Below are 23,917 nucleotides of genomic sequence, written 5' to 3' on the forward strand. Positions count from 1 at the left end.
ACCTTTCTTCAAGCCACTTTCAGAATGTTTCCTATAACAACATCTGACGTTTATGTTTCACGTGGCGTGAGAAAGTCACAAAGACCACGTGAAATCCGATCTGGAGAGCGTTTCCCGAAAGCATCATTAGCCAACTATGGTCGCAAGTCCCATTGAACTCTATTGCCAACGACGGTACTTGCGACCATAGTTCGCTTTGGGAAAAGCATCCCAGAGCGGTCTCAGACTGAAACGGACTTCCAGAGATGTGATTTGAATAGGATTTCAAACCACATATGAATGTAGCTCGAAACATTTGTAAAAATCACATTTTGAGAGATTTTTGAATCTGATCGGATTTCAACTGGATATGCACAAAAATCGTAGTTGGACTGACATTCTGAATTCTAGATAAAACTCATGTCACAGTGTATAAAAGTGGTTGTCAACCATGGGGTTCTCAAGCTTCCAATGGGGCCTTAAAATGGTTTACAATATGTCAAAACAACCATTTAATAAGCCAACAATCTTTAAAAAAAAGCAAAAAATTTATTTTAATGTCACAAGATTTGAAGTGTCCATTGCCATGGTAAGCAGCACCAATTAAAACTAACAGCCCATCTATGACATGAATAAAGAGCTGGTATTCTCCATTCTGTGTGGAGTCCAAGTTAAATAAGACTAGGCAAACTCACCTTGTTCTCCAGTGGACTTGGCTCCTGTGCCTCCACTGCTCCCTTTGCCCCAGCTACCCCATGAACCCTTTCCTCCTGGGGCCAGCAGCTGGTTGCTGAAATCTCCAGGCTGAAGACAGAAATACAGGACAAATGAGACAATCAATGAGCACATCAATCAAACAACTGAAAAAATGTTATGCCATGAAGAAACGTCACTTTCAACAGCTAAATTATAAATGTCTAATGTTATAAAATAGAAAAGTTAAGATTCACCTTAGTAATTTTACTGAGGCGGCTGGTGTCAATTGGCCTGTTCTTAGTGGAAATAGGCACAATGTTCCAGCCTTCATCTTGGGTCTGGCTACCGCGGCCCCCAGAGGAGTGCGGCCCACCACGGCCCCCTCGACCCTGACTAGAGTCTTTCTTGGAAAGTAGCTGTTGTTGGACTTTGATTTGCTCTCTGTGTTCTTCCAGCTCAGCTTCTTTGTGGATCTGATCAATGGTCTTGGGACCCAGATCTCCTCTCCTGGGCACCCAGTTGTTCTGCGTGACAGAGACCATATGCACATTGTTAAAAAGTTCTTGCCAATTTCCTTGTGCAAATGCCACATGAAACAAAGATTATTTGCTAAACCAAGTATAACGTTACCTTTCGGAGGTCTAATACATCCTGTAGCATGAAGCGGATTCTAGAAGACGTCTTCCTCTCTTTAATGATCTTCTCCATCTGGTGGAAGTACTGATCCATACGAGGCTGCACACAAAAATCCAACATTAAATCTGACTAAAAGTAAACAAGTGAAGACAATTGTACAATATACTACACACAACTGAAAGGAATGTAGACTAACAGAATTATAAAGCTCATAACTCATGAACCCACAACTCCTCAGAGCTTTGTTGGATATTTGACTAATACAAACTGTGCTATACCTTGGCCTTCTCAAAGTCTAGGTCTTTGCCAATGGTGGACAGCAGCCGGCAAAGGCACTCTAAGCTCTCCTCATCATGGTTCTTCAAGAGCTTGACAATGCAGTCATGCATGATAGGCTCTGTCAGCATTTTCAGCTTGAACAACTCTCCGATGAACTTGATATTTCCGAGCGACCGTCTACGTGCCTTGTCCTTGGCTTCAACCAGCTCCTCATTTAGGCGCTGACGCTCCTCTTCCTACAATTTAAAAAAAAAAAAAAAAAAAAAAATAATTGTTTTAATTTTAACAGAACTATTTGATGCACCTCTAGTCAAATGTGGTGAGACGTCACCTCAGTGGAAGCATCCAGCTCCTTCTGTTTTTGCTCAAAGATCTCATCATCATCCTTGTCCTTTTCAAACTCTTTTTGACAACGATTGAGCAGTAGTTTACGGAAATTCACAGTGACTCCCGGTTTGTCTGAAGTGGGGACTTTAAGCTGGAGAACAGATCATTCAAAAAAAGTCACATAGATTAATCATTTTCTTTTCTTGCTCAGAAAGGAAAGGTTTCTGAAACATTTCAGAAACTTTTCTTAGAGTAATATGTTAATGTCATCAGTTAGTCAAATATGGTAAATGGAAACTTAAACGTTTTTGCTTGATGCACAAGAGCCAATGAGTTCTCGCTTTTGTTTACCATATTTGATTAGCTACATGTAAGCGCGTTGATTGATTATATGTGAATAAAAGGCTAAATTAAATTTGTTCTTCATATAAAGCATCTTCAAAAGAATTTATGATTTCTTTAAGATGTCTTTATGAACTTTACGAAGCATACAACTTTCTGTAGAATGTACTTTCAAAGGAGAGACAGAAATTTTACATTTAATTTCATTAAAAACATTGTCATTTGTGTGTTTCAAAGATGAACAAAAGTCTTACAGGTTTGGAACTAGGGCTTTAACAATTATTTTGATCTTTATTGTTGGTGTTATTTTTTGTTTAACTGTTGTTGTCATTAAAACAGTGATTGTTTGGCAAGGCCTTTTTTGAAAAATGAAAAAAAAAAAAAATCAATAAAATACATATTTAAATTTTTTTTTTTTTTGATAATCGATTAATGATTTGTTCAATAATGTATTGGTTATTTTTATGATTAATCGAATTTGTCTTATCGATCAATTAATGCTTTGGTTACTCTACCAATAAAATAATAACCGTAACTTCTGTCATTAATCTTTCAACATTTTATTCAAACATAAAATAAATTGTCAAGAATTAAAAGGCATGTCCATGACGGCTGATGGGTTTGTCGAGAAGGCAGTTTTGAGTCCTGAAAATGTGCAGGCATCAGTTCGGTTATAGAAGGCAGTTGTCATGCTCGTAAAAAAACTAAACGCTGTATGAACAACCATATGCCATACTAGCCATTAGCATCTGCTTTAGAGTCTTGTTTTGTGTAAAAAACAAAACAGGATTTTAGGCATGAACGTAAAAAGTGTGATGCATCAAAGCATTCCATGCAAAAATCGACGCATTTTCAGCTTGTCGTTTCAGCTCTATTTGGAACAAGAAAGTTCACAAAAATGTAAAATTATCCATTTAAGTCCATCCACATTTGACACTGCAGAAATTATAAAATCAAAGAAATTGATGGGATTGAGGAACTGAGAAGCTCTTTACTGTGTTTTTCAGTAATTTAACAGTATATCAGTTCCCAGACACGTGGCACAAAACGGGTCATCAATTGAGCCAACACACCAAAGCAAACAGACAATTGTTACTCACCCCCATAAGGCAGCGGCACATGTTGGCATAAGCTACAGAGAAGTTGGGTTCGGAGATGGCTTTCTCAAAGATGAGGTCAATGACACCCTTGAGCCTTTCTTCTGTGTCTATGCTGAGCTCCGTCACTTGCTTCATCAGTTGCTGAAACATCTGTGGCGTGAGCTTGTTAAGGACGCTGCGCACGCGGCGGAACAGCTCGTGTGTTTTTGCAGCCTCGCCGTCATCTTCCTCCTCCTCTACCCCACGGCTTCGGGCTTGCTTCTTGACCGAGGGTGTCCAAGCGTTCTCAGCCTGGTTGAGTTCCACATTGTCTTTAATAGACACGCTGGTGATGATCTTGGGGTTGCGATTGATTTGGTCTTTGCCTCGACCCGGTTGAGGACGCCGTGCAGACTGAGACGAGTGCTTTTAAAAATAAATGACCAATCTCAAAATACAGCCACATTACTTATAACTGACAACTGACTTTTGAATCGCAAGAGTAAAGAAGGTCAACTGACCGGTCCTCGCCCTCCTCCTCCGGATGACTGTCTACCTAAGTTAGCATATGAAGGTGTGAAATCGGGCCCACAGTTCATCAGACTCCTTGGATCCAACGGCCGCAAGGGGGTTTTATTTGCCTGTTGTGGAAACAGCAAAGAGCAAGATGGCGATTATAATTTTTAGCAAGAGACATTCAGGTTAAATCTGTTAGGTTCAGATAGAACCTTAACCTTGTCCAAGACAACGTCGCTGATGTGCGGCAAACCCTCTGGCTTGTGCATGCTTGCACTAATGAACTGGAAGCCAAGCAGGAACTCTCGATCATATCGTTTCTTCTCTTCTGGGTTGATGGGCTTCCATTGCTCTGTAAGAGGGACAATGAAAAAAAAAAAAAAATAAATAAAGTTGCAGGACAGCTCCACAAACACAAGACATTTAGACAGTTTCTTGGAAATCTATATCATGTATAAAGACTTTCTTGATTTCAGTTTGTCTTATACAAGTTTGGTATCATTTGGTGGGAATGCAAAAACTAGCCAACAAAACCACAAACCATAGTATCCCAATTAAAAATGTTGCATTTATTCACTGGTAAATACACAATGAAAAAAAAATGAAACGTTATTTCACTGATGAAAATTGATTAATGCATGCAATTCCCAGGGGAAATTGGATAAAACAATAGTTCACAATATTTATTTATTTTTCTGTATTTGATCAAATAAATGTCAAATTGATGATTATGTTTATTTTATGCCAAACCAGCATCAAAGGCTCTATTCATGGCAAACTCAAGAGTAATAAAATGTATAATTACTCAAATTAAAAATGGTATTTCCATTAATTGTGTACAATTATTTAACCATATTATCTCTACAAATTAAAATACCAATAATATAAAATTTCAATTTGATATTCAATAATTCTAATATTTCACTGGAGAAAACCTTTAAAAAAAAAAAATCCATTAATGTACATTCTGAACAAGAATGTTGCCTAATATTTAAAAGCAGGATATTCCGATAAAATATTATAGTCAAGAAAGACTTCACATAAAGGCAAATCTTCCCCTTTCAATAAATATATATGGGTAAGTCTTATGACAAATTTGACATTTTGTATATACAGTCTGATCATTTCTATTTTAAAGACGAAAACAATGGTTAGGTCTTTCATTTATAACTGGATTCACGTCATATTTATGGACACATTCATCCCCTTGGCCACTTTTTGGAAATATACAAATTCAGTATGGGTTTTGTCAGATTAATAAGCATATCAGGATGAATGTTCTCAAGCAAGACTCAATTAACTTCTAACCTTCTTTATACTGATACTTCTGTTCTACAGGTTTAGACGCATCAGGCTCAATATTTTCTGTGTCCAGCTTGTCCTCCTTCTCCTCCCATGTTTCTTCCAACTCTTCAGCTGGTGGGGTAGGGGTTGGCGCCGGGGAGGGTTCTTTCTGAGCAACCTCTGGCTCAGGAAGAGGCTTTTCCTCCTCTGGCTGAAAACGGTAAAGACGATTCATAAATGCACACGTGTACTCTTCACAAGTCGCAGAATGTCCCAAAAGGTCTACTGTTGTAAAGCAAAAATGTGTCATTACTACAAACCTCTTTGAAGGCATCTAGGACATCTCCAAAACCTTTGTTATTCAGATCCTTGATCTTCTTTTTCTTCTTTGGCACTGTTGTCACGGCAGCTAGGAAGAGAGAAAATAAAGTGAAACATCATCTTGAGGAAGAGGAAAAAAAAAAAAAAAAAAAAATTATATATATATATATATATATATATATATATATATATATATATATATATATATATATATATATATATATATATATATATATATATATATATATATATATATATATATATATATGCATATGCTAAACGTTTCTCAACTTATTTCCCCACCTTGCATAGTCGTTTCCTCAACAGGGCAGACTGCTACAGGGGCGGGCATCTCCTCTACTTTCTCCTTTTCTGCTTCCTCCACAGGTGCTTTCACAGCCATAAGGCAGCTCTGCTGGACCTGAGGAACTGCTTGTTCAGCAACTGGATTAGTGGAGCTCTCTGGCTTCACATCTGGAGACTCTGCAGAATCCTGAGGCAAACCGTTAAGCAAAGGCTGTTCCTTTGGCTCATCAATGACCGGTTCTGGAACAGGTGTCGCCGTGGTTACAGGGATGGGGTCCTCAGAAGCATCATCACAGTCATTAGCTACAGCAGGAGAAGTCTCCACGGGAATGGAGGTGATGGCAACCGGGCTAGAGTCAGATACAGCCTCTGTTTCAGCCACAGGTTCTAACTCTTTCTCCTTGGCTACCTCAGGCTCCTCTTTTGCAACCTCAGTAAAAGTTGGCTCCTCAAGAGGGGAAGTGTCCTCGGGCTCCTTCTGTTGAGCAGGGGCATCAGGGAGCACTGGAGCATCCACATTGTCGCCAGTTTGAGGCTCTGAAGGTTGGGGATTGTTTGCGGGAGGAGGAGGAGAAGGAGAAGGTGGGAGTGCGGGGAATAGCGCAGGTTCCTCTGCTGGAGGAATGGGAATCTTGCTCAAAGGTGAAACAGGTCTGACCTCCGACACAGGTTTAGAGTCGGCGACTGAAGGTGCAGCGGGGGCTTGCTCTGGTGTTTTTGATGGAGGAGGGGTGGACACAGCTGCAGGAGGAGCCATGGACTTCCCTTGATCATCTAGGAATCAAGGGCAGTAAAAAGTATAAAATCAGTATAAGCATGAAGAAACTCCAGCTGCTGTTTCAACATCCCTAGAAAACATTTATGAGTGGGTCATTGAATCATTGACGATTCATTCAAGATTCGTTCACGAAACAGCTTAAAAAATATATTTTTACATTTTGTGACTTCAAAGACAAAAACCTGATTTGTTGTTAAAGAAAGCCCACTCACCAGCTCTAACAGCAACAGACGGAACACTTTCACCATTGGTCTGGACAGGACCTCCCGCCTCTAGACCAACAGTCTGAGAAAGAACAACAAACCATTGAAAAAAATTGTCCTATTTGCCCTGCTCATGTCATTATAAGCAGATGAGGCAATCAACAAACCTGCGGAGGAGTGGGTGTGGAGGTTGTTCTCCCTCCAGACATAATCTCCTCCGTTATGTCACGTCCCCCCTGGTTGGGGTCACGTATTCTGATCTGTGAAGAAACAACTGGTAAGTCACAGGCAAGTGGATCTGAACAAAAATACACCAAATGTTGTTCCCACCCACCTGTTTGCGCTCTCTCGGTTTGACTGGTGCTGACTGCTGCGGCGGAGCTTGCTGTGGAGGCGGAGCCGGTTGCTGCTGAGCGGGATTCATCATGACAGGCGTGGCGGGGACTGACGTTGGGTACTGCTGTGTCGCAGGGTAATAGGCAGCCGCTAGACCACAAAAAGAGACATGAATAAACACTAAAATATGAGACAGTCAGCTTTAAAGTGAAAGGGACCCACATGCAAAAAGTATTCTCACACCCAAAAACACTTCCCTGAGGAAAACAATGTCAAACAACTCAATACTTCATTCATATAGAAGACTCATCATAAACTGCTTAATCACACTTAAATCCCAGAAAGTTTGCGGTATGTCTAGGACATAAAGTCAAAGGTTGAAGTAGCACTACATTAAAGGGTACATGCTTTCTGCAGTGTCAAAACAAGACCAGCCAGATTGAGACACGGACAAGAGGTGCGACACAAACAGCCCTGCGCTTCAGACTCACCAGGATAGCGCTGGGAGGTGAGAGGAGCTCCGTGCAGCGAGAGACGTCCGTTCTCTCTGCCCGCACCTCTCCCCCCACCCCCCCGCCTCTCCCTCCCTGCCAGAGAGGGATCTGAACTCAGCCAAAGGAGAAGGGAAGAGAGGAAAGCGAGAACAACAGAGAGAAAGAGACAAAGGTCGAGAGTGAGTAAGAGGAAACAACAAGCAGCAGATATAAGTGCTGAACAGCGTTAGTGAGCCAGTAATCTAAGCAGACATGAAAGGTAGAACTAGGCATTTAGTGGTTAGTTATGACAGGGATATTATCTAATGTAGATGACTTATCTAACGTTGACTTCCAAACAGATTCATCTTTCATGGTCTAACAAAGTGAACGTTACTAGGGCTGCCCGCTTATAGTCGACTAACTGTTTGATGATGAGAAAAGGCTTAGTCAAGCAAAATTATTAGTTGCAAGAGAAAAAAAATTAATAAATTCCACAGTACATCAGGCAGAACATCCAAATGCTCTTTCATCGACCTCAAATATGGCTTTTCATTTGAAACATGTTAGTAGCCACTCACTTTTAACAAAGTGTTAGTTCACCCAAAAATGAAATTTCGGTCATTAAGTTCTCACTCTCATGTCGTCCCAAACCCCTAAGACCTTTGTTTGTCTTCAGAACACAAATTAAATTTGATTAAATCCAAGGGTATCTGATCCACACATAGGCAGCAATGTCATTGCACCTTCTGAGGTCCAGAAAGGTACTAAAGAAATTGATAAAATGGTCAACGTGACTATAGTGGTTCAACCTCATTATGAAGCAAGAAACAAAAATAACGACTTTATTCAACAAACTCGTCTGTCCTCTGTCATACTGCTACACTATTTTTATTTTTGCTCAGTAGTGGCCGGCTCCCGTGTCAGCATTACACGCATGTGTCGTACTAGTCATCAGATCCGGCCAATACTGAGCCGCCTTTTGGACGTTAACACTGAGGCTCTGCAATGAAAATAGTGTAGCAGTATGACAGGGGACAGATGAATTTGTTGAATAAAGTCGTTATTCTTGTGCACAATAAGTATTCTCATCGCTTCATAATAAGGTTCATTAAGGTTGAACCACTATAGTCACGTTGACCATTTTATCGATGTCTTTAATACATTTCTGAACCTCAAAATGTGCAATGACGTTGGTGCCTACGTGTAGATCAGATACCCTCGGATTTCATCAAATATCTTAATTTGTGTTCTGAAGACAAACGAAGGCCTAACGGATGACATGAGGGTGAGAACTTAATGACAGAAATTTAATTTTTTGGTGAACTTACCCTTTAACCTAGAAAAATGAGGTGAACAGTAGTGCGCTTACTGCATGGCGGCTAACATGGAGGCATCGACACACTTGCACATAAAGTACTCCATTGTTGATCATCATACAGATAAGAGTAATACATCTTTTGAATCTGTAAAGAGTCTACTTTTGTTTGCGTGCACTCACAATAACAACATTGGGCTTTTGTAAAATAATGAAATCATTAATGGGTGCGATTTCTGCCGTCTCTCTCTATGTAATCTGTATGAAACGTGCAAAGTGCGTCCACCACTGCGGAGATGAGTCAGCATCATCAACTTCATCACTGCAGCCAAAAATATAGAAAACACTAGTTCAGTCAATTAGTAAAATGTCTCTTTGTCGTTTCCCCCGGATGGATTCTTAATCATTGCTTCTGCCGTTGCACAGTGGTAAGCTTTATGCATGCAATTGAATACTGATTAGGCCATGTAGGCATTAAAGGCTCATTATTATGATTTATATGGTTCATTAAGAAACGTGCGATTAGTCGACTAATGCTTAAAATGAACGAATACTAGACGACCAGAAAAATCTTTATTCATGTCAGAATCTGGATAATCAAGATCACAGTTATCCCACGATTCTGAAAACAAAACAGACTAAAAACAACATACAATTCACTTGAGGTTCTGACAAAATGTTCTATTTAATTTATAATTATCTAAAATCTTATAAATGAGGCTACTAAATATATTTTAAAATAAATTCAATACATAATATTTTTTTTTAAATAATTAAGACTTGCTTTGTCCAGAGATTGAACTAATCTCCATCAAATAAATTTTAACAGTCACTGGTAGCCACCTACTGGCATAATGTAATACATACAATCTTTATTTGCGTAACAGTGTAACATTAGTTTCAATAGTAATTTACTCATTTTGATTAGTGTTTAAATCTTGCCAAGGTCTGCTATTGGCAGATGTGCTTCATCATTGCTAGGTGGTTCTTTCCATTTTACACTGGGGTTAGTTACCCACATTATGATGTTTCTTGGGTATGCATTATTCCCTTAAAAGCAAACAAACTAGCGTGCTTTTATTTGTTGCCTAGTGATTTGCACCTGCGAAGCCAGGAGGGGGGCTTTTTTGTGGACAACTGAAAAGGAATGATTCTCATGATTTCATTCACCGTGACCCTGTCCAAAGACCACCTTCGCAGACACCCCCTCCCCCACCCACACAATTTTTTTTATAAACTCATTAGATCTAGACTGAATCACAATAATGACCTATTTTGGCTCCAAAACGGTGGATTTCACCGAAAGGTGACAAGTTTGCATCCCTGCTTTAAGCACAATCTTAATTCTCATCATTGAAAATCACCATGGGGGGAAAAAAATGATACAGAATGGAAGCAAATTATCAAGTTGAAGTGTATAATTTTGGAAGCAATGGCAGAACTGAAAAATGTTTTCAAACATGTTTCTTGAACATTTAAAGGGATAGTTCACCCAAAAATGAAAATGTTTATCTGCTTACCCACAGCACATCCAAGATGTAGGTGACTTTTTCTTCAGTAGAACACAAATGATTTTTAACTCCAACCGTTGCCGTCTGTCAGTCAAATAATGGGAGTGAATGGGAACAATTAATAAGAGTCGAAAAAACTTGCATAGACAAATCCAAATTAAACCCTGCGGCTCGTGACGCATTGGACACATTGATGTCCTAAGACATGAAACGATCGGTTTGTGCGAGAGACCAAACAGTATTTATATCATTTTTTACCTCTAATACACCACTACGTCCAACTGCGTTCAGCACTCGCTTAGTGAGGTCTGATCGCACTCTGACAACGGAAGTGATGTCTAGCACTCATTGAAGTATAAGCGCGAGACATCACTGCCGTTGTCAGAGCATGATCAGACCTCACTAACTGAGTGCTGAACGCAGTTGGACATAGGTGTATTAGAGTTTAAAAAAAAACAATTATATAAATACTGTTCGGTTTCTCGCACAAACGGATCGTTTCGTGTCTTAGGACATCAATGTGTCGTCACGAGCCGCAGGGTTTAATTTGGATTTGTCAATGCAAATTTTCTCAACTCTTATTGATTGGGTTCCCATTCATTCCCATTATTTGACTGACAGTCGACAACGGTTAGAGTTAAAAACCATCAATTGTGTTCTACTGAAGAAACAAAGTCACCTACATCTTGGATGCGCTGGGGGTAAGCAGATAAACATCAAATTTTCATTTCTGGGTGAACTATCCCTTTAAAGTGATAGTTCAACCAAAAATGAAAATTGTCATTTACTGAACTTCGTGTGTGTGTGTGTGTGTGTGTGTGTGTGTGTGTGTGTGTGTGTGTGTGCAGGGCTATTTTGGCAAATACTGGAAACCAAGAAATTTAGGTTACCATTGACTTCCAGTGTGTATTTCATATGTTTTACAGAAAGTCAAACGTTTGGAATGACATGCATTTTTGGCTGAACTAACCCTTTAAATTGAAACCTATATTTTTTAATTTAGACTGGTTTAGCTTGTTTGTTTATGGGATAAAATGTGGCCTTAACATGTTTTTGTGAGATTCACTCAACACAAATGTTGGTTTCAGAGAACCTCCACAGGTCTAAATATTTATCCAGGAATCTAATGTATGTGCTCTACAGACTGTGGCAAGAGCACTTGAGTAAAATGAACAAGTTAAATAAGCAAGAAAGAACAGGTTACTGGCACAAGGCACAGTAAAGAGAGGGTTGGGTGGTTCAAACAAGCAGGGGAGGCCCAGAGCAGAGCCTCTTACCATATGTACCATATTCAGCTGGACTGCTTCCAGCGTAGAAGCCTGCAGTTCCACTGGATACAGAGTATTGCTGGGTCGGGGGCATGTAGGGGGGGCGGTACTACAACAGAAAATTAAAGGTTATTAGACAAATGAACAACTTTACAAAAACAAAAACAAAAAAAAGTAAAGAGTAAAGTTACCTGTCCATGTAGAAAAAAAGTATGGCCCTGAGAGTTGGCGAATGGCAACTGTTGCTGGGGAATCATCATAACCTGTGAGGTAGGTTGGTAGACATGAGTGGGTGCAACAGACCGGGGGGTGTTGCTGGGTGGGACCCGAGGGGCACTGCCTTGCATGTTGGGCCGGTTGGCGTAGTACGGCTTTTGAGGAAATGAGAGAGACAGTCAGTCAGAAAACAAGCTGCACATGACCAAACCTTACATTTTTCCTGTTACTTTAAGCTTTAAGATGCCGTCACACAACATTCACATCTATTCATGTCAATGCATACGCAGGACCAAATTTTCATCAGCCATTAATCTTTTCTTCAGTGTCGCATGAGCCTTCAAAAATAATTCTAATATGCAGATTTGGTGCTCAAGAAACATCATTATTATGAATGTTGAAAACAATTGGGCTGCTTAATTTTTTTGGAAGCAGCGATAATTTTTTCAGGATTCCTGATATGTATAGAAATTTCAGTCTTTCCTAACATTATAAAATGTTAATACTGTCACTTTTGGTCAATGTAATAAAAAAAACACTGATATGCCAAGCCATCAGAACCAAACTGAAAACCTTAAACAGAGGTATGTATTGAACCATGGGCTAACTGTATTGTTGAATCCCTAGTAGTTATCTTGAATGTTTAATGCCTAGTGAGACCGTACCTTTTCTAAACATGTCACCAGCTCACACCAAGAATTAATGCATTTTACTTTATGGTCCTACTTATGAAATCAAAATGACCCCATTTTCTTAACACAAATTTCCAGTCTTAATGTGCACGATTCAGTGTAACAATGAATTTTACACTTTAAAATGTACATATAAGACAAGAACTCTGGAAAGTCTGATTATATTGGCTGTGAACAGAGGGAGAGAAGAGTTACCTGCAGTGACCTGAATCCACCCTTCAGCCACACAAAATATCAGAAGAAATAGAGTGGAGAGGAGGCGTGAGAGAGAAACAGACAACAAGCAGCAGTAAACGTTAGCCATAAGCAGTGAAAGCAAGATTCCCACATGCACGGTTAAGAAGAGCCGGAGAAATATAATGCAAGCACAGCAGAGGTCAATGGCACACAGAGAACAAGGTGTTAAAGGGTTAGTTCACCCAAAAATGACATTTCTGTCATTAAGTACTCACCCTCATGTCGTTCCAAACCAGTCAGACCTTCCTTCATCTTCGGAACACAATTTAAGGTATTTTTGATGATATCCAAGAGTTTTTTTTAATCCTCCATTGAAAGCAATGTAATTACTGTCATTCAAGGTCCAGAAACGTATTAAAAACATCCTTAAAATAGTCCATGTGACTACAGTGGCTCAAACTTAATGTTATGAAGTGACGAGAATACTTTGTATGCAAACAAAAAAAAACAACAACTTCGTTCAACAATTTCGTCTCTCCCATCAGTCCTGACGTTTGTTGAATAAAGTCTTTATTTTTGCCCACAAAAAGTATTCTCATTGCTTCATAACATTAAGGTTGAACCACTGTAGTAAAAAAAATTTAATAAAAAAAAACTCTTGGATTTCATCAAAAATATCTTAATTTGTGTTCCGAAGATGAATAAAGTCTTACGGGTTTGAAACAACATGAGGTTGAGGGTGAACTTCATGACAGAAATTTAATTTTTAGGTGAACTAACCCTTTAATGGTGAACAGATGAGACCCAAAAACAGTTATTAAAACGCATGCAGCCTCTGACAATTAGGGTTGGGAACCGGGGGGTGGGTTTGTTCTTATTCAGAATTGCATCAACAGTATTCAAAAGTATTTTTGTTAAGTGCTTTTGAGTGAGGCAGGAATGGATGCTTCTTCAAATGTACTAAAAGAACAAGATTCATGAAACGTATGATTCCCAACCCTATTGACAATGGACATGAATATATGGAAAAACCAGCAAGAGGAGCACCTAGATGCAATAAAACGTAGCGTATTAGACTATTTTTTGTTTGTTTTTTGTACAGACAGAAGACTTCTTATAACCAAGCAGGCTCCAGTTTATGAAAATTGGTAGTACCTGTTGGTGTAAAGCACGAGGCCCTGGCGCAAACTGGGAGGAAAGTAAAGAGTAAAAGGTCAAAGTTGAGATGCAAAAAGGAGTCAGACTGCCATACATGCACAGTTTTTCCTCCAACACGAGCAGGAATTAGGACACCTAGCTAAGCCACAAAACAGACTGAAGGCTTTGTCGGTCATGAAGAGTTTCAAGGCTTGAACATTGTGTACCTGTCTGGGTTGCGGTGCAGTGTTCATTTGTGGAGATGGCCCGGGAAAGACAACCGAGGGAGGCTGGCCTGGGGGATAGGCACCCTGTAAAAGAAATGGAAATACTGACAATGTTAAATACGACCCAAATCATCCACATTATATTTGTAAGGTTCTCCAAATTAACTTTCACCTGTGTCAGTCCTGGTGATTGGGCAGGGTGGGGAACGGCAGGGGGTCCTGTTATAGGCTGAGGTGGTTTATTCATTTCCTGTGGTTCTGCATGAGGGGGCCTCACACTTGCCTGCCAAACTGGAGAGTCAGCAAATCACGAATGAGGAATTAAAAGGGATACAACCAAACAAGTTATATTAAAACAGGCCAACTTTTCAAAACGAAATACAACACAGTGAAATATATCATGTGCATTTCAAATAATTTGTGAAAATCATACCTCTAAATTAGTATTCTGAATCTCTGGGGTATTGACAAGCCCTCAGGAAGAGTCCTTGTGTAGTGTGTCCTTTAGCAATTCACCCTGGAGAAGAACAAGAGACCATTAGTTTGTTATTAAAGTTTTACACAAAAAATTCAGTCAACAGGTTAGGGACGATCGTGTCACAACCAAAACCACAGGCCTCATGTATAAAACTTTACGTAGATTTAATCCTAAAAGTGTGCATGCACACAAGCACCAGATTTTCCATACGCACAAAAGTTCAGATTTATAAAATTTTTTATAAAACCCAATCAGCGGAAGATTGTGCATACATCAATCTCCACCCCATCTCCTCCCTGATATAACCATGTATGGAGCTTACAACGCCTAAAACACGACACAGCGAATGCCGGTGGTAAACACTCGTGTTCCGATACGAGTGTTTACGAGTTTACTCATTCTTTTCCACTGGCCAAACAGTATTTTTAATTGTTTTAAACAAATCAGATTTATGCAATTTTGCCTATATGGTAAACATAGCCTATACTACCTTTCTAGATGTCAAAAAGTGCAATGACGTTGCTGCCTAGGTGTGGATCAGATACCCTCGGATTTCAAAAATATCTTAATTTGTGTTATGAAGACGAACGAAGGTCTTACAGGTGTGGAACGACATGAGGGTGAGCACTTAGTGACAGAAATTTCAGTTTTGGGTGAACTAACCCTTTAATTGCTGCAATCTAGTTGAAATGTTTAATCTGAATCATAAAAAAAAAAGTTTGAATGAATGAATGATTCAATGACAAATACACTGTTTAATAGTCACTTGTCGCCACCTGGATTTGAATGTTCTGGTGTGATCATAGGCTACTTGTCAAAAGGTTTAATAGACAGGCAAATCGCTGTCATTCAGATATGAGATCACATTTCTGAATCGAGATTTTTTGACGATTAATCGTGCACCTCTACAGTCAGACTAAAATAAATTGTGCTTTTAAAATGCTGTAGACTGACAAAATCGCACTAGTCTGGTTTTCTCAAAGTGGGACTAACAGACCTACACAATGTGCTCCGTTTCATTTAACACGCAAGTGAAAAATCAAGCTACAATTTAAATAAAACGTCACAGGTTGCCATCTCGCAATTACGGTTAACACATGGTGTGAACAGCACAAGTTTGTTGTTTTGGTTCAGGAGGAGCTGTAAAAGGTAACTTTGTTTTTGACGTTCAGTTGCTGTCTACAACTCTGCTTAGCCTTACGTTGATGACGTGTGATGTCAGCGTGAGCAGAGTGCACAGAGGTATTGAAATGCATATGTTGACAGGCAGGTAGGACATTGTATGCAATGGACCGAATGTAATGATAGGACGAACATTATTTGGTCCAGAGACCTCCACAGAAGATAAATGTACACATTTTAAGATTTAGACCACATCTATTAATAATTGCTAACAGGATGTGAAGAGAGTTTCAACCAGTATAACAAAACATTTTAAAACAAATTGCCTACCCTACCTTTAATAAAGCTTCAGCTGCATCGATAACAGCAAATCAAGTTCCATCAATGACGGACATGACTCAAGCATTCTAATGTCAAACATGACTGCAGCAAAGAAGGGAACTATAAGACACACCAGTTATCCTGCTGTAATGATGTACAATGTGTACCTGATTACACTCCAAGAAAGTCTGAATGAATGATCTCTGTGAGCAAGTAAAGAACGGGTGGGGGTCTACTAGTGTCAATTGAGATAAGACCACACCACACCCTTAAGATCTCAAACACACAGAGACAGAATGTGTATATAACACAATCTTCCAGCTCAGCTGAGACAAGAAAGGGAACACACAGGAGAGCAGCTGGAGAGCTCAGGCCAGGGGTTATTGAGATGTAGGCTCTTCATTCTGGGAGTGTCTGTCTGCCCCCTGTGACCCTCACACAAAAGAGCGGGACCTACCATCCGACTCTGTGTTTTTGATCCCGACAGATGGCAACCAATAAACACCCTCAGACTCTCTCAAAAAGACGACTTTCTGGAAGACAGCAGACGGGGGAGGACGAATGATGCTACTAAGGAACTAAAGCATGTGGGGAATGCGCTTCCTTCAGAGGGAACATGAGAGCTTCTGACAGATCACCAAGGCCCAACTACATTTATGAGTTTCTTTTTTAAAGGAAATAAAAGGAAAAAAGTAAAAGAACGGGTCAAAGAGGCATTGGTGTCAGTGACAGAGAGAACCTAGAAATAAACGAGCTAAACATGGGATGTTTATAGCATGGGGGGGGAGGGGCCACACGCGTGTTCAATATAGCCCGATGCCCAGCCATCCATGACATCCAGATGAAGTGTTTGTGGGGTGGTGGGGGAGGGAATGCCAGGCTCATGGAGTTATGATCAATGCATTTGGGAGACTTTCACAAAAGGCCATTGGCTTGTACGGCATACATCATAAAGTTCATCCCTAAATTTAGTGGCAGTTTAAAGATAAAGTGTTTTTTTTTTTTTGTTACACGTGTGCAGAGCACACAGTCTTTTAAAAGTATACTTCATTTCACGTCATCACTATTTTTATGTATATTGTGACTGTGATTTGAAACAATATTTCTTTACACACACTTGTCTTACTGAGAAAATTTGCATAAATTACACAGGATGGTGTTGGTTATTTCTTTATGCCCTTTTCATGTTTTGTTCAAAAATGCATGTAGAATAAAATTTTGTTCACCAGTAAATGCACTAAACGGACATCTCTAAAAGGTTAGTTCACCCAAAATAATAAAATTTCTGTCATTTACTCACCCTCATGTCATTCCAAACCCGTAAGGCTTTTGTTCATCTTCAAAACACAAATTAAGATATTTTTAATGAAATCTGAGTGATTTCTGTCCCACAATTGACAGTCCACGCAACTACCACTTTGACACTTCAAAAAATTTATAAAAGAGCAGTTAAAGGGTTAGTTCACCCAAAATAGAAAATTCTGTCATTAATTACTTACCCTCGTGCTGTTTTACACCCGTAAGACCTTCCTTGATCTTCGGAACACAAATTAAGATATTTTGGTTGAAATCCTATGACTCAGTGAGGCCTCCGTAGCCAGCAATGACATTTCCTCTCTCGGGATCCATAAAGGTACTAAAAACATATTTAAATCAGTTCATGTGAGTTCAGTGGTTCAATATTAATATTATAAAGTGACGAGAATATTTTTGGTGCACCAAAAAAAACATAACGACTTTAGCGATGGCCGATTTCAAAACACTGCTTCAGGAAGATTCGGAGCATTATGAATCAGCGTATAGAATCATGATTCGGATCGCGTAAGACTGAAATCACATGACTTTGGTGCTCCGAACTGCAGATTCGACACACTGATTCATAATGCTCTGAAGCTCTCTGGCCATCAACTAAATAAGTTGTTATTTAGTTTTTTTGGCGCACCAAAAATATTCTCGTCACTTTATAATATTAATATTGAACCACTGAACTCACATGAACCAATTTAAATATGTTTTTAGCACCTTTATGGATCTTGAGAGAGGAAATGTCATTGCTCCCTATGCAGGCCTCATGGAGCCATCGGATTTCAACTAAAATATCTCAATTTGCATTCCGAAGATTAACGAGGGTTTTACGGGTGTGGAACGGCATGAGCGCGAGTAATAAATGACTTTTCATTTTTGGGTGAACTAACCCTTTAAGCAGTTTAGTCCAAATTTTCAGAAGACAATCACTTAATATGATGATTAGATTGAATTTAGGCTTTTATTAACAGCGAACATAAACAGAAGCTCAACTGCACCTGCTTGACGAGTAAGAACCACCAACATTGGTTCTCGTGGAAGCTCAAAAGTGCTGCGTAACACACAAGAATTAACATCATTGGTTCTTTCAAGTCAAGCAAGCATGAGCTTTTTGATATAATTGATATAAACTCACAATTGCGAATATTAATGTTCAAAATGGTAGATATTAGGGCTGGACGATTAATCGAAAAGTAATCGAAACCGAAATTCAGAACCTCTAACCGACGTAATTTTCCCATGTCGGTTATTTCGGTTTTTTAATCCTGTTAATACTTCCCCCTTAAAAACATAACTGCGTGTGTAGCCACGTGACTCCGCCCAGTCCAGTCAGTGGCATAAAAGCAAAACACGGAGGTGAACGCCGGTTCAACACATAGTGATGGCGCGCGAGCGGTGAGCCTTGCGTCTTGCGTCTTCACTAAACTTTGTCAGTTGTATTTGTTTTATGGTTTGGACATTCAAGCGATTAGACGATCGGATGTGTATTATTATATTGAGCTACCGCGCTCGCAGTCTATGATATATGCAAATATCTATGCCGCGCTCGCGCAGCTGCATGTGGCACGAACACTCATACAAACAGCTGCGCAAAACGTGAAGATCGCGCACACACAGAGGAACGCAGAAACTTGTTATCAGCGCTGTCCTGTGATTTATCACTAAAATAGCTTAGAAACTCAAAAGTTATAACATCTATTTTTTCTACTTTTGAAGGAACTATTTACAACCCACAGCTTCACAATTAATAGAGAGACGGCATGACTAATTCACACACGCAATCACTACTGGTACTGTGCTAATTTATCTTTATCTGATTTACAACGAGCAAAAACCTGTAAAAAAATGTTACAAACCATAGATAAAATAACTGCTGATAGTGAGCTATGATGTCAGATCACTCTTTCAACAGGAAAAAAAATATCCCACCTTAATAGTCAATCATAGGCTATTTACAGTGCAAACCTTGTCAGTGAACTATGAGGGAAAAAAAAAAAAAAAAAAATCAGAAATAAAATAATTGTTCATTAATCGTAATCGAGGTAAAATGTTCAATTAATCGAGGTTTTGATTTTAGGCCATAATCGTCCAGCCCTAGTAGATATAAAAATTCAGGATTGTAAAATTAAAATGTTATAGGCTGTTTAAAAGTTATATGTAAAATATTATAGGTTTAAATATTTCATGCAGTAACTGCTATGTATGTCTCTTATGAACCAAATATTGTGTAGACTTTACATCAAATTATCGCTTTAATTGTAGACTAATCATTGCAGGTTTCATCAGTCAAGTCTGTGACTTGCAAACGTCTGTGTGTAGCTATCAAAGGGTGTCTTCAACGATGGTATTCTATAAAAATTAATACTATTTTTTGCATTCCAATTCTGACATCCAAAGACACAAAACATTTTTCTCCTATTCTGTGGATTTTGCACATTTCCCTCCACTTGTTACCTCTATTTTTCTGCCACCACTATGCGCACATAGCTGCAAGTGACGTAACTGTGACGTCTGCTACAAATGGGTCTATAGTTTGATAGTTCTTGCAAATTCCCTGGATCTAGGACACATCATCTCTCCTGTATGCAAAATATTCCCAAACCACAAATGTTGATTTTTTTGGCCAAGTCCTTAACTAGTCCTGAATTCACCTTCCCTATTTCTGTGCATTTAGATTGCACACTGAGGGGCTAGCAGAAAAATAAATCGTGCTTTCTGCAGTTTAGAATTTAATTGTGACTTCGATTAATCACACAGCACTCTCAACACATGCGCACTTGAAAGTTTCATCCTTGTCCTGTGTCTGCGCTATTTCTCTCCAAAAGTTATGAATGCTGTTTCCAGTAGTTTGTTATTGTTGCTCCAGCACCATTTCCTTTTTCAACTGAAACTAAGGCCCAGGTCAGAGTGGTTTAACTGATTAGCAAAAAAAAAAAAAAAGTTGCACCGTTACAAAAATTACTAGCGGTTAACAAATATCAAAGGCCAATACATCAGCCAATATTTGTTGAAATGTGCTTTTGGAGCCTGCATAAAAACACGTGGTCTGTGTGTGATGGTTGGTCCGTGCAAATTGAATGTGGGCAGGAGAGTCACTGGAGACACTTTAAACCCTTGATTTTAAGCTATGCTGTGCTATATCCCGTTGTCCACTAGGTTATATTCATGTAATTTTCTTGCTGTATGTAAAATTAGTTTCCTTGTCTTTATTTATGATTCCTTGTGTGCACAAACCTAGCAGATTGCTGAATGTTCTGTTGGTTAGTGTTTACTTCCTTTTAAATTCATATTTTTTTTAAACAATTTATTTGTGAAAATACCGTAACACGATTACATAATTAAGAAGTTGCCATCTAAAGTTTAAGTCTTTAAACAGATTTAATTCAAATTCTCCATTTCTAATTTATTAAATATTAAAATAGGCTAATTATAAATATATGAGCTTAATATCAGCTATCCTGCTCTCTTGAATAAACCTTGACTTTAGACTTTTTTTTTTTTTTATGTTGCCAACTGCATAAACATAGCTACTATGTTAAGACTGTCTTAACTAGTCTGAACAACTAGCAGTTAGTCAGTAATAAGTCTAAATGCAGGAACACACCAAGCCGACGGTCCGGCAGTTTTTCTTCGTCGGCCGACTAAGTTTTCCCCAGTGTGTTCCGCACCGCCGTCTGAAGTTGGTCCTCGTCGGCTTTTTTTTTTTGCCCAATTCGACATGTTGAATCGGCGTCAGAGTTCATCGGTCCATCTGATCATTCTGATTGGCTGTTCAGCTACTGCCACCTGCTGTTTCAGACAGGCATTTCATCTTACGCAGGCGCAGAACGGACGTGCTACTTGGCCGTCGAGCATTGGCTTGGTGTGTCAGGGCAACTTTGGACACAGACGCTGCCGACGTGAGCCAACCCCGCAGTCTGCTTTCATCGCCACTAGTTCGGTGTCGGCTTGGTGTGTTCCTGCCTTTCCCCCAGTTTCACAGACGAGGCTTAAGCTAGTCCCAGACTAAAATGCATGTTTGAGCCATTTTAAGTGAAAGCAACTTGTACTGACATTTCTTAAAATATGTCAGTGCCATTGTTTTGTCTCACCCTCATGTCATTCTACACCCGTAAGGCTTTCATTCATCTTTCGAACACAAATTAAGATATTTTTGATTAAATCGATTTTTGATTGATTCGATTCATAAAGCTCTGAAGCAGTGTTTTGAAATCACCCATCACTATATTGTTGAAAAGTCGTTTTTTTTTTTTGCCGCACAAAAAGTATTCTCGTCACGTCATAATATTAAGGTAGAACCACTGAACTCACATGAACTGATTTAAATATGTTTTTAGTACTTTTATGGATGTTTAGAGAGGAAATGTCATTGCTGTCAATGCAGGCCTCACTGAGCCATCAAATTTACTCAGAATATCTTAATTTGTGTTCCGAAGATGAATGAAGATCTTGCAGGTGTAGAACGGCATGAGGGTGAGTAATAAATTACATTTTCATTTTTGGGTGAACTAACCCTTTAATCTATACTCTGTCTGCGAAACTAGGCCTTTGTTTTTGGAATCAATCTCCTTTTTCATTTAAATGAACTTATGACCAGTCCTAATGAAAAAATTGAGATGACAACCTTGAAAGACTAGTCTAAGCAGTTTATGCTACTATATTATACATTCACTTCAATTGCATATTTTACCACACAATAAACGGTAACAGGCTGTCATTCTGCATAACATGTTTTCCGAGAAAAAAAAAAAAGGGGGATGTATGCACATTTTTTTTTTTTTTTAAAGAAAAAAAAAAAAAGTTCATTTTAGGGTTAACTACCCCTTTAAGCACTAAACCCACTATGGTGATTCATATGTCAGAGCCATGAGGAAATTAACCAAACAGGCTGATTCAATTATGAAATCCTCATGATACTGAAACTCAAACACATAAAAAAAGCTTTAAATCATTTTGAAATAATAAAGGCAGAGGAAGGGTAACGTTTCCCAAATGTCAAGTTTTCTGCACGCTGTGTTCCCTGAAGCAGCGAGCTGCTCCTACAGACGTGTCACACCGCAGCCATGATGCTCTGCCGGTGTGGCTAACAGCGCTAGCCTCCATATGGCACTGACACGCTCACATCCACTCCACTATCTACACCATAACAACATATATTAATTGACAAGCCAAGATTTAACCACCTCCACACAGCATCCGCGAAAAACCCACCTCGACAACCATCTGAGAAAACTATAAAATCAACCCGGGCCTTCAATAAACGTGAGGGGAAGTGCCCATTCCACCGCACTAGCTTATTAGCTATACCCCCCTCTAAATCAATGACATGGTTAAAGCCGACGGTCGGCGAGGTTGTCTCCGGTTCGTTTAACTATATCGTATGTAAGACTTCGGTAAAGTTGCGGTCGTTGAGGAAAAACGTTAACGTTACGTGCTGCACAAACTTATTCTAACGTGCGCGTGGCGACATTCCTTCCATACGTCACACGAGACAACGGTTAAAAATGCTGTTAAAATACCAGAGAGCAACCCATCCACAACCGACAGGCCGTGTAAACCCAAACGGGACGGCACAGGACTGTCCCAAATTGATATGTTCCTCAAATGTAAGTGGACTGACTCCCAGAAATATGAGCAATAGTGTAACACTGAAAAAAAGCGTAGTCCCTGGGAAGTAAAGCCCAGGGAATACAAAACTGGCTTATCATTGAGGTAAAGTGGGAAAATAACTAGCGATAAGTTAAAAGAAAAGCGTTTAACAAATTAAATGTTTGATACGTGGCCACACATCAACATTAAACCCGTCGTGAGAATCAATCTAGGCCCGCTTGGCCCCTACGATTATCGGTTTAGACGCGGCTATCAAAGTTAGCATAAGCAATAGGATTTACTCACCCGGCACCGCAGACAAATGGGAAAACTTGAGGGCAAGACTTCGTCAGCGTGTTTCTTGAAAGTTTCTTTTTTTATTTTTCGTTACTAACAAAGGGCGTCTTGGTTCCCACAGGTATATTTGGTTTACTCAAGTGATAAGTGTTGGCTAGCGGCTGACACTTTAGGTTTAAATCCCATGTAGCGTGCAAAGCGAGAAAAAGTGACAGTATGGGGGGAAAAGATAATAAATACAGTTTTCAGATGTTACTACTGACAAAGTTGATGCCCCCAGGACAAGCCTCTTGACTGGAGGTCCATGTTTAAGGCGCGGATGGTGACGGATTGCCGGTAAGTTGATCACACTTCTCTTAATAAACGCGATTAGAACAGAGCCATGGTGCTTCAGCGCTTCTCCCCTTGAGCCCGCAGAACCGGACGGAGTGCTCGTTGAGCCGCGTGGGTACTTCCGGGTTAATCAACCTGAGTGCTGCGGGGTCATTCGCCAAGGGTAGAAACAAGGCGCTATAATAAAAGTCTCCTGCACACATAACGATTTAAGAGGGAAAACACGAGACCACTGATGATCATGGACGTTTTTTGGACGGAAGTGGAAACCGGGAGGAGCGACGCGTGACAAACAAACTTTAAACAGTGAATATTTCATCTATCGGTGATTGTGATACTGAAGGAAAAGAGTAGGATTTGTGAGTATTGTA

At 39.5% G+C, this 23,917-nt stretch overlaps 1 protein-coding gene across 2 annotated transcripts in view; it reads right to left on the reverse strand.

Moving 5' to 3' along the window:
- The window catches only part of eif4g1a (eukaryotic translation initiation factor 4 gamma, 1a), a 32,051-nt gene extending 8,375 nt beyond the window's left edge, over positions 1–23,676 (reverse strand). The window contains exons 1-21 of one of the 2 annotated variants that reach the window (XM_048164830.1): positions 23,223–23,676; positions 14,535–14,618; positions 14,274–14,392; positions 14,102–14,185; positions 13,893–13,925; positions 11,844–12,023; positions 11,662–11,761; positions 7,081–7,232; positions 6,914–7,006; positions 6,756–6,828; positions 5,763–6,539; positions 5,459–5,547; positions 5,163–5,349; positions 4,073–4,206; positions 3,860–3,979; positions 3,360–3,764; positions 1,922–2,068; positions 1,590–1,826; positions 1,306–1,410; positions 930–1,199; positions 675–783 (exon numbers count right to left, since the gene is read on the reverse strand). In XM_048164830.1, coding sequence (XP_048020787.1) covers positions 675–783; positions 930–1,199; positions 1,306–1,410; positions 1,590–1,826; positions 1,922–2,068; positions 3,360–3,764; positions 3,860–3,979; positions 4,073–4,206; positions 5,163–5,349; positions 5,459–5,547; positions 5,763–6,539; positions 6,756–6,828; positions 6,914–7,006; positions 7,081–7,232; positions 11,662–11,761; positions 11,844–12,023; positions 13,893–13,925; positions 14,102–14,185; positions 14,274–14,348 — 3,370 coding nt within the window. In that variant the 5' untranslated portion in view covers positions 14,349–14,392; positions 14,535–14,618; positions 23,223–23,676. The remainder of the gene's footprint in view (positions 1–674; positions 784–929; positions 1,200–1,305; positions 1,411–1,589; positions 1,827–1,921; positions 2,069–3,359; positions 3,765–3,859; positions 3,980–4,072; positions 4,207–5,162; positions 5,350–5,458; positions 5,548–5,762; positions 6,540–6,755; positions 6,829–6,913; positions 7,007–7,080; positions 7,233–11,661; positions 11,762–11,843; positions 12,024–13,892; positions 13,926–14,101; positions 14,186–14,273; positions 14,393–14,534; positions 14,619–23,222) is intronic. The other variant, XM_048164831.1, reaches the window with a different exon arrangement.
- Between the last annotated feature and the right edge of the window lie 241 nt (positions 23,677–23,917).

The sequence above is a fragment of the Megalobrama amblycephala genome, linkage group LG17 (assembly GCF_018812025.1).
Source record: "Megalobrama amblycephala isolate DHTTF-2021 linkage group LG17, ASM1881202v1, whole genome shotgun sequence".
NCBI lineage: Eukaryota > Metazoa > Chordata > Actinopteri > Cypriniformes > Xenocyprididae > Megalobrama > Megalobrama amblycephala.